The sequence below is a fragment of the Ambystoma mexicanum genome, chromosome 1p (genome assembly GCF_040938575.1).
Source record: "Ambystoma mexicanum isolate Mex_15411 chromosome 1p, UKY_AmexF1_1, whole genome shotgun sequence".
Taxonomy (NCBI): Eukaryota; Metazoa; Chordata; class Amphibia; order Caudata; family Ambystomatidae; genus Ambystoma; species Ambystoma mexicanum.
Genome location: NC_090921.1, coordinates 805,220,467 through 805,231,729, shown reverse-complemented (window position 1 = coordinate 805,231,729; position 11,263 = coordinate 805,220,467). Strand labels below are relative to the sequence as shown.

General features: G+C 48.3%; 1 protein-coding gene across 1 annotated transcript in view; it reads left to right on the top strand.

Moving 5' to 3' along the window:
* Nucleotides 1-386: 386 nt before the first annotated feature.
* Nucleotides 387-11,263, top strand: part of LOC138513272 (uncharacterized) — a 69,179-nt gene continuing 58,302 nt past the window's right edge. The window contains exons 1-2 of the mRNA XM_069628021.1: nt 387-420; nt 826-1,161. Of these exons, the coding sequence (XP_069484122.1) occupies nt 387-420; nt 826-1,161 (370 nt within the window). The remainder of the gene's footprint in view (nt 421-825; nt 1,162-11,263) is intronic.

Here is an 11,263-nt window from a genome sequence, read left to right as displayed (position 1 = left end):
TGAAAAAAACAGAGTTTTTTGGGCAAGCTAAAAAGTTCCATACACAGATGAGATGGGGAGGAGTTCAAAAAGAACAATGATTTGTGGGAATTGGATTTGGTTGAGGAGGTGGTGCGAATTGGATTTGGTTGAGGAGGTGGTGCCTCCAAAGAGCAAGCTCTGGCACATGGTAGAAAGGACAGGGAGGTAATGTATGCATTTCAGATTGTGCCTAACTGGTGGAAATCATTTCATGAACATACCATGTGACCACTGTTTGATGTTACACACCCCTCTTTGCCCTTCGTGGGTGGGGCCTTAGGAACAGCACAGGCCCTTCCTCGGCTTCCCCGTCACTTGCTGCTGAAGGAGCGCGCGCGGACACCTCCACTTGCTTCAGAGCCGAGATGCTCATCGGATATTTCATCCTCGTCTGCAAAGGTAAACACAATCCACCAACACCAAGGCAACAGAAGCAACGTATAGACACATGCTGGGGCGCATGACCATGGAACGCTTCACTTGTTACTTCTTTCATAGGAAAATGCCGTGTTTTATTGTTTTTCTAAAACTATCATGATTTTGCTGAAGAGACAGTTAAACATGGTATGCTATTTTATGTTAATGACTTTGTATAAAGTAAGGCAGATCTCTGAAATACAAACTGCGCAGAATGGATTATGAAGGACGAGGAATAATGGCCCAGTACACTTCAGATTTCTAGATAAAGTCACCAACACCCAATTCCCAGGGCAGCGCCCGAGTTCTTCATGGATTCCAGAGCGGGCGTGGCCCTGGGGTGATACTGTGTGCGCAGCATTAACTTTGTGTTTTTAACCATTGCAGTGCTGGGGGTGCAGCTGCACCTGCATCGGACGGAGCAGCCCCTCGCCGTTAGAATCCATGAAACAGCCAAGATCTCCTGTTTGTTATCCGAGGAATTCTGCGATAGAAAACATGCTGTGCGTTGGTTCTGGAGGGGAACCGAGGAGGAAGTTACATGTATTCACTACTGTGGCGCGGAGAGACCTGGGGGGCTTAAATATAATTGCAGTCTCGGACACTGCGGCACGACACTGGAAATCCTCGATGTCCAGCGCAGCGAGGCCGGCGTGTATTTCTGCGTTTACCCAACTATAACGGGGCAACGTTTCTCCAGTGGCGCCACGCTCATTGTGGGAGGTAAGAAAGTTTGTAAACAAATGCCAACTACAATTTGCATGTTTTCCCACCGCGATAAATCGCAGGGAACTAGAATGGACAGGACCATTAACGGCAGATGTATAGGGATACAAGATGTAAAAGAACACGTTTTTAAAAAGAAGAAAGCAGTGTGGCGCCCCTGCACCGGAACATTAGAACGGGTTCATTGTGCATTAGTGTTAGATAATTAGTTGCAGAAAAAATACAATTTTGAGGCACAACATGTTTTCATTGCCTGGCGTTTAATCCAAATGACGGCTTCTGTGCCCCCCTGTAATAACATCAGTTTTGGGGCTCAATGTGTTTAGACACTGAAGAACGAGCCACTGCAACAGGACAGCTCTCCCCTCTGACTGCAGGCATGCAACACCTTCAAATTGCCATTTACCTCGCTCATTCTCTTGCTCGGCTCACATTCCCTATTGCCAATCCACCACATTCCCAGCGCATATTCAAAGATACTGGGCCTCATTACAAGTCCGTAGGTCTCAATGGGAATGTAGATGATGCAAGCACCGGCACCGTCATCTTCCAAGAAAGTCTGCGGGCGGGTGCCGTCCCGACCGGGCGGGCGGGATAGCACCCGCCCGCAGACTCGTAGTTTGCTGTTCTGGTAACAACGGTGCTCGTAGGCTTACCGGCACCGTTGTTACCAGACCGGCACACTCGTAATGATGCCCACTGTGTTAGGACAACCAGACTTGAAAACCAAGATGAAGTACCAACTGGTCACATGTCTGGGCTGCTAGCTGGCTGCCACTTTCTAGACATGTCTTGTCATTTATTGGCCAGGCCTGTTTAAAAGATTCCTAAAAACAGTCATTGTCAATGTGTTATGCCTTTGAAACGAAATGAAAGCAAACGAAAATAAACTGAAGCCACTCCAAGACACTTGGAGGTATCCATGTCAATGGGCGAAAGTTATACTAGTGCAAATAGCACTATCATTGGACTACCATCCGTGAATGCGCAGCAACTGTCCACTCCCTTATTAAAGACAAGCAACTGTCGCTTCCAGAATTGCAAAGCAATCACACATTGATGCTATTTTTCTGCTTACGAAAGTAGCACCTTAACCCAGACCGAGTGTCAAATAGATGGAGAATAAGTGTTAAAGTGTCCCAGACTAATATGAAATGGGAGCCAAAGTCTTAACAGAAAGCCCACGGCATGCACAATGGTCCTCTTTAAGTATTGCTAGATGCGGTTCCCGGTGTTGCCCGTGTCCTGATCGAGTGGTGTTTCATGTGCCCTGGAGGATGTTGATCTTGTCCTCATGTCAGCAAGTCTTGCTTCAGTTTGCTCTGGTGTTTTATGTGCCCTGGAGGATGTTGCTCTTGTCCTCTTGTTGGCAAGTCTTGCTTCAGTTTGCTCTGGTGTCTCATGTGCCCTGGAGGATGTTGCCCTTGTCCTCTTGTTGGCAAATCTTGCTTCAGTTTGCTCTGGTCTCATGTGCCCTGGAGGATGTTGCTCTTGTCCTCTTGTTGGCAAGTCTTGCTTCAGTTTGCTCTGGTGTCTCATGTGCCCTGGAGGATGTTGCTCTTGTCCTCTTGTTGGCAAGTCTTGCTTCAGTTTGCTCTGGTGTCTCATGTACCCTGGAGGATGTTGCTCTTGTCCTCTTGTTGGCAAGTCTTGCTTCAGTTTGCTCTGGTCTCATGTGCCCTGGAGGATGTTCCTCTTGTCCTCTTGTTGGCAAGTCTTGCTTCAGTTTGCTCTGGTGTCTCATGCCCTGGAGGATGTTGCTCTTGTCCTCATGTCGGCAAGTCTTGCTTCAGTTTGCTCTGGTGTCTCGTGCCCTGGAGGATGTTGCTCTTGTCCTCTTGTTGGCAAGTCTTGCTTCAGTTTGCTCTGGTGTCTCGTGCCCTGGAGGATGTTGCTCTTGTCCTCTTGTTGGCAAGTCTTGCTTCAGTTTGCTCTGGTGTCTCATGTGCCCTGGAGGATGTTGCTCGTGTCCTCTTGTTGGCAAGTCTTGCTTCGGTTTGCTCTGGTGTCTCATGTGCCCTGGAGGATGTTGCTCTTGTCCTCTTGTTGGCAAGTCTTGCTTCGGTTTGCTCTGGTGTGTCATGTGCCCTGGAGGATGTTGCTCTTGTCCTCTTGTTGGCAAGTCTTGCTTCAGTTTGCTCTGGTGTCTCATGTGCCCTGGAGGATGTTGCTCTTGTGCTCATGTCAGCAAGTCTTGCTTCAGTTTGCTCTGGTGTCTCATGTGCCCTGGAGGATGTTGCTCTTGTCCTCTTGTTGGCAAGTCTTGCTTCAGTTTGCTCTGGTGTCTCATGTGCCCTGGAGGATGTTGCTCTTGTCCTCTTGTTGGCAAGTCTTGCTTCAGTTTGCTCTGGTGTCTCGTGCCCTGGAGGATGTTGCTCTTGTCCTCATGTCGGCAAGTCTTGCTTCAGTTTGCTCTGGTGTCTCGTGCCCTGGAGGATGTTGCTCTTGTCCTCTTGTTGGCAAGTCTTGCTTCAGTTTGCTCTGGTGTCTCATGTGCCCTGGAGGATGTTGCTCGTGTCCTCTTGTTGGCAAGTCTTGCTTCCGTTTGCTCTGGTCTCATGTGCCCTGGAGGATGTTGCTCTTGTCCTCTTGTTGGCAAGTCTTGCTTCAGTTTGCTCTGGTGTCTCATGTGCCCTGGAGGATGTTGCTCTTGTCCTCTTGTTGGCAAGTCTTGCTTCAGTTTGCTCTGGTCTCATGTACCCTGGAGGATGTTGTTCTTGTCCTCTTGTTGGCAAGTCTTGCTTCAGTTTGCTCTGGTGTCTCATGTGCCCTGGAGGATGTTGCTCGTGTCCTCTTGTTGGCAAGTCTTGCTTCAGTTTGCTCTGGTGTCTCATGTGCCCTGGAGGATGTTGCTCTTGTCCTCTTGTTGGCAAGTCTTGGTTCAGTTTTCTCTGGCATCTCATGTGCCCTGGAGGATGTTGCCCTTGTCCTCTTGTTGGCAAATCTTGCTTCAGTTTGCTCTGGTCTCATGTGCCCTGGAGGATGTTGCTCTTGTCCTCTTGTTGGCAAGTCTTGCTTCAGTTTGCTCTGGTGTCTCATGTGCCCTAGAGGATGTTGCTCTTGTCCTCTTGTTGGCAAGTCTTGCTTCAGTTTGCTCTGGTGTCTCATGTGCCCTGGAGGATGTTGCTCTTGTGCTCATGTCGGCAAGTCTTGCTTCAGTTTGCTCTGGTGCCTCATGTGCCCTGGAGGACGTTTGCTCTGGTCTCATGTGCCCTGGAGGATGTTGCTCTTGTCCTCTTGTTGGCAAGTCTTGCTTCAGTTTGCTCTGGTGTCTCATGTGCCCTGGAGGATGTTGCTCTTGTCCTCATGTCAGCAAGTCTTGCTTCAGTTTGCTCTGGTGTCTCATGTGCCCTGGAAGATGTTGCTCATGTCCTCAAGTCTTGAATCAGTTTGCTCTGGTGTCTCATGTGCCCTGGAAGATGTTGCTCATGTCCTCAAATCTTGCTTCAGTTTGCTCTGGTGTCTCATGTGCCCTGGAGGATGTTGCCCTTGTCCTCTTGTTGGCAAATCTTGCTTCAGTTTGCTCTGGTCTCATGTGCCCTGGAGGATGTTGCTCTTGTCCTCTTGTTGGCAAGTCTTGCTTCAGTTTGCTCTGGTGTCTCATGTGCCCTGGAGGATGTTGCTCTTGTCCTCTTGTTGGCAAGTCTTGCTTCAGTTTGCTCTGGTGTCTCATGTGCCCTGGAGGATGTTGCTCTTGTCCTCTTGTTGGCAAGTCTTGCTTCAGTGTGCTCTGGTCTCATGTGCCCTGGAGGATGTTGCTCTTGTCCTCTTGTTGGCAAGTCTTGCTTCAGTTTGCTCTGGTGTCTCATGTGCCCTGGTGGATGTTGCTTTTGTCCTCTTGTTGGCAAGTCTTGCTTCAGTTTGCTCTGGTGTCTCATGTGCCCTGGAGGATGTTGCTCTTGTCCTCATGTCAGCAAGTCTTGCTTCAGTTTGCTCTGGTGTCTCATGTGCCCTGGAAGATGTTGCTCATGTCCTCAAGTCTTGCTTCAGTTTGCTCTGGTGTCTCATGTGCCCTGGAGGATGTTGCTCTTGTCCTCTTGTTGGCAAGTCTTGCTTCAGTTTGCTCTGGTGTCTCATGTGCCCTGCATGATGTTGCTCTTGTCCTCTTGTTGGCAAGTCTTGCTTCAGTTTGCTCTGGCGTCTCATGTGCCCTGGAAGATGTTGCTCATGTCCTCAAGTCTTGCTTCAGTTTGCTCTGGTGTCTCATGTGCCCTGGAGGATGTTGCTCTTGTCCTCTTGTTGGCAAGTCTTGCTTCAGTTTGCTCTGGTGTCTCATGTGCCCTGCATGATGTTGCTCTTGTGCTCATGTCAGCAAGTCTTGCTTCAGTTTGCTCTGGTGTCTCATGTGCCCTGGTGGATGTTGCTCTTGTCCTCTTGTTGGCAAGTCTTGCTTCAGTTTGCTCTGGTGTCTCATGTGCCCTGCATGATGTTGCTCTTGTGCTCATGTCAGCAAGTCTTGCTTCAGTTTGCTCTGGTGTCTCATGTGCCCTGGAAGATGTTGCTCATGTCCTCAAGTCTTGCTTCAGTTTGCTCTGGTGTCTCATGTGCCCTGGAGGATGTTGCTCTTGTCCTCTTGTTGGCAAGTCTTGCTTCAGTTTGCTCTGGTGTCTCATGTGCCCTGCATGATGTTGCTCTTGTCCTCTTGTTGGCAAGTCTTGCTTCAGTTTGCTCTGGCGTCTCATGTGCCCTGGAAGATGTTGCTCATGTCCTCAAGTCTTGCTTCAGTTTGCTCTGGTGTCTCATGTGCCCTGGAGGATGTTGCTCTTGTCCTCTTGTTGGCAAGTCTTGCTTCAGTTTGCTCTGGTGTCTCATGTGCCCTGCATGATGTTGCTCTTGTGCTCATGTCAGCAAGTCTTGCTTCAGTTTGCTCTGGTGTCTCATGTGCCCTGATGGATGTTGCTCTTGTCCTCTTGCTGGCAAGTCTTGCTTCAGTTTGCTCTGGTGTCTCATGTGCCCTGGAGGATGTTGCTCTTGTCCTCATGTCAGCAAGTCTTGCTTCAGTTTGCTCTGGTGTCTCATGTGCCCTGGAAGATGTTGCTCATGTCGTCAAGTCTTGCTTCAGTTTGCTCTGGTGTCTCATGTGCCCTGGAAGATGTTGCTCATGTCCTCAAGTCTTGCTTCAGTTTGCTCTGGTCTCATGTGCCCTGGAGGATGTTGCTCTTGTCCTCTTGTTGGCAAGTCTTGCTTCAGTTTGCTCTGGTGTCTCATGTGCCCTGCAGGATGTTGCTCTTGTGCTCATGTCAGCAAGTCTTGCTTCAGTTTGCTCTGGTGTCTCATGTGCCCTGGAAGATGTTGCTCTTGTCCTCATGTCAGCAAGTCTTGCTTCAGTTTGCTCTGGTGTCTCCTTTGCCCTGGAGAAAGTATCTCTTCTCCTCTGTTCGGCAAGTTGTGCTGCTGTTTGTTGTTGTGTTTCAGAAGCTATTGATATTGATTTTCGCTTTGCATCAGATGGAGCGTTTCCAAGTGATGTTCGTTTTTTGTGTGGCATGTTTCAGTCACTCAATGGCTTCAGCACATTTGAGAAAATGTCCAAGAAAGATTGATTGATTGTGCTCTCTTCTCTTAAATGAATTTAAGTAAACTGAACCTTGCCATTTCTCATATTTGGAGTGGTGTGATACAAAAAACATATATATATTTGTAATTCCCTTTAAAAATGCTTTAATAAACTCTTTCGAACTGTATGCAATAGTAATTAATTGCAAAGGAATAACCAACGTGTCAAACATTTAGCTTCAGACACTTTTCAAAATGTTGCCTCCTTTAGTACCTACTGTAGTGAATCGGGGTGAGCATCAGTGAATGAGGGTGTCTACAGAGTGACATTTTTTGCATCCAAACATAGACTGCAATCTTGCCCCAGACAAATGAGGAATACATGCAAAATGTGGTAGCAGTGGGTTCAACGGTGTGGAGTTGTATAGCCGGGCAAACATACACACATGCATACATTCTGCTTTGCACATAAAGATGTATGCCACATGGAAGCCTGATTTATTTATAGAAAACCCTGCGCATATTTGTATCATTGCAGTCAAGTTTTGACACCCCTACACGCTTATAATGAGATTGCTTCACTACCCCACTGCAATAACCTATTACAGTTGCAATGGCATCACAATGTTTAGTGACAGCGCCAACACTTGCCCTAAAAGGCAGCTCACTGAGGAGACTAATGGAAGCCACTCTAAACAAGAAAAAGCCAGCTGGGACGTGATTTGCATACACCTGATAAACATCATGGTTTCCAAGCATTAAGCCGCAGAAGGGTGCGTGTATTCGAGTAGCACAGATTGCATATATATCCCCAACTGGAAGATGTCTTTCACCAGAAGAAACAAGGGGTTAATGGCCTGATTCACAGAAGTGTTTAATAATGGTGCAACCCCATTGAAAAACGCGTTGTAAATCAGGGCCTAAGAATTAAAGGGGGGAAGTTGTCACCATCTTTTAAAACCCACCTATATATGTGAACACGCTATTGTAAGTCACCAGAGGATTCAGTGGTCTTATGAAGACTTCTGCCTCTCTCTGTTTACGGAACTCATCAGTGTTGGGTGGTATCTTTGCCGAAGTAATGGCTACTTTAATGCTTAGTGCAGACCTTGCCGGCGGGCTGCAAAGTAAGTGCTTCCCAAGTGATGGTGCAGTGGTGAGGTCAACATGCATAGAACATTTCAAATCTAGACCCAGGCTCGTCTAGGAAGTAAACAAAGTACAGCATTTGCAAGAAAGAGGTCATTGCCATTTTAATGCATGGCTACTTTTTAAGACAAATCTTGTGACATATGGATGATCGCCTAAAATTCCACCATAACAGATTGAGAGCACTTTTTCTAGCCCTAATCAGATATTTCAATTTAGGAATTAGTGGGGCGGGGGAGGGAAGGGCTTACAAATGATCTTGTTCCCTTTGGGAATTTCATGGTAGTGGGACAGGAATTCATACCGGATTCTGTTATTAGTGCAAAATTGAACGGAACAGAATTTATTAGCCTTGTATAGATGAAGAGCCATATGAGGACTGCCGGGATTCCAAAGTACAAAGGGGTCAATTTTGGAGTCCCCCAGAGTGTAAATGGAGGGGCTAAATACAAGTGTACCACACCTGTCTTAATACCTCCATTCAGGGTCTGGGGGATTTTCATTGTTTTTTAAGGCAGGCGCCGGTGCGTAACAGGAGTTACATTTCCGCCTCCCGTTTGCCCGTTGCCTTAAAAACAAATTTGTTTCACGGCGTCATGAGATGGCGTGAAACCAATGATTTCCCATGGAAATCCCTTTTTGTACAATCATTGTAAACGCAGGCGGCGTTTACTCTAAGTGCACTGCAGAGTGCAAATAGAGAAGTGTAAGAGGCTTCCGTTGTCTCATTGCAGTGCAAATGGCAAAAATTGCCCACTTAAGTGAAAACATAAGCTGTCCTCTGTGGGAAAATTACGTTCCACCACACAAATGCTCCAGCATATGCACCGGTATGGATTTTCATGCGTGCATGTCGGCCAGTGATTAAATATATGCAAGCATTTTCAGGAGGGTTTAAGTGAATTGTACACTCTCCCTGCCATGGCAAGGAGCGTGTAATATGGCTCCCTATGGGGTCCCCCACCTTTATCCTGTTGAGCCCCTGCATGTAATTTTATATTTGGCTCAGACTGAAGAACACACATGGCTGGCTAAGCATGATCCTGGCATGAAGTGTATATGTGGCTCAGACTGAAGAACACACATGGCTGTCTGGGCATGATCCTGGGATGCAGTGTATATGTGGCTCAGACTGAAGAACACACATGGATGTCTGGGCATGATCCTGGGATGCAGTGTATATGTGGCTCAGACTGAAGAACACACATGGCTGGCTGGGCATGATCCTGGCCTGAAGTGCATATGTGGCTCAGACTGAAGAACACACATGGCTGGCTAAGCATGATCCTGGCATGAAGTGTATATGTGGCTCAGACTGAAGAACACACATGGCTGTCTGGGCATGATCCTGGGATGCAGTGTATATGTGGCTCAGACTGAAGAACACACATGGCTGTCTGGGCATGATCCTGGGATGCAGTGTATATGTGGCTCAGACTGAAGAACACACATGGCTGGCTGGGCATGATCCTGGCCTGAAGTGCATATGTGGCTCAGACTGAAGAACACACATGGCTGTCTGGGCATGATCCTGGGATGCAGTGTATATGCGGCTCAGACTGAAGAACACACATGGCTGGCTGAGCATGATCCTGGCATGAAGTGTATATGTGGCTCAGACTGAAGAACGCACATGGCTGCTGGGCATGATCCTGGCCTGAAGTGCATATTCCATACTCTGCCTGTGATGTCCCATTGTGCCCCCACCCCCTCTGGTCCCCCGTGATGTTCCATTGTGCCCCCCACCCACTCTGCCCCCCCATGAAGTTCCATTCTGTCCCCACCCCCTCCGCTCCCCCTGTGAAGTTCTATTGTACTTCCCACCCCCTCCTTTCCCTGTGTTGTTCTGTTGTACCCCTCCACCCCCTCTGGTCCCCCTGTGATGTTCTGTTGTACTTCCCACCCCTTCTAGTCCCCGTGTTGTTCTGCTGTGCCCCCGACCCCCTCTGGACCCCCCATGAAGTTCTGTTGTGCCCCCACCCCCTCTGGTCTCCCTGTGATTTTCTGTTGTGCCCCCCATCTGCTCTGGCCCCACTTGATGTTCTGTTGTACCCCCACACCCTCTGGTCCCCCCTGATGTTCTGTTGTATGCCCCACCCCCTCTGGTGCCCCTGTGATGTTTCGTTGTGCCCCATCCCCTCTGGTCCCACGCGATGTTCCGTTGTACATCTACAATACCTCTGGTCCACCCTTGATGTTCTGCTGTGCCCCCATCCCCTCTGGTCCCCCTGTGATGTTCTGTTGTGCCCCCCCCACTTTGGTCCCCCTGTGATGTTCCGTTTGGGCCCCCTTCTTGCTTACCAGTGTTGCTTGTTTGCTTGATTCTTCTACTCTGCTCCCCCCTATAGCCCTCCCCCCTACATCTTACCTCTGCAGGAGTCTGTCCTGATATATTGTGGTTTCACCACCACTGTCTTGCGGCCAATGTTTGATTTGGACTTTTTGGACGTCACCCTTTCTCAACTCTCATGCTGGACTTCCACTGTATCTTGTGCTCATGGTGGCCCTGAATCATGCTGTTCCCATCTTCATCTTGAATATTGGATTGCATTTGCTGTTCTCTCGCAACATTATGTGTTACTACTGATGTCTGCATTGTAATCACTCTCCCCTCTTGTTTCTCCACTCCTGTCACTGATTACTCTCTGTTCTCTCCTCCTCTCCCTTTCTCCCTTTTCCTATCTCCCCCCTCCTCCCCTTCTTCTATGCACTTATGCTATCAGAATTGTCCCTGGACCTAGCATGATAGAAACCTTGATTGTCTCCTCACCCTACCCTTACTTGTTTTTTCCTCCTCTCCAGCACTATCTGAAATGTTGTCAGGCCTAGTTCAATAGTCGCTTGTTTTGTTCCTCCCCTCCCCTTTCTGCACCCCTCTCCCTCGCTCTGCTGCTCAGAGTTTCACTCCAGACAGACCATGAATAACAAGACCATGCCGTCCACATTGAACAAAGAAAAAGAACGCTGCAGCCGAACTACATCAAAGCATACTGTACGTATATACCTTACACCACGTCTGTGTACACAGGCTACAGGCATGGCCATGCCATGCATGCACCATAGAATGCAGCTATGGCTATGCCTTTCCGGTCTAACAGCGCACATAGCCGTCCACACTGAAACCCCTGTTGTACCTCAACACCTTTGCCACTAGAATACAGCAACTACCAATGAAAATAAAATTTGATATAGCTGGGTTCACATCGAATCTTCAGCAATAGCACTCTATCCTAAACCACCAACAGCACCCACCCACGTGGCTGACCTCTGGCCTGCTTACTGGAGCCTAACCAGCCACCTAAGTCCTAAACTGGTGAAAATACACACAAGCATCTCTTAAACTAAACTCTTAGAACCTCCTACACATTGACTGTGGTTACTGAGGGCGTTCCAACCACAAAGCACAATGAAGAAGGAAAAAAAGAAATTTTGGGAAGATGAACTCAAATGCGCT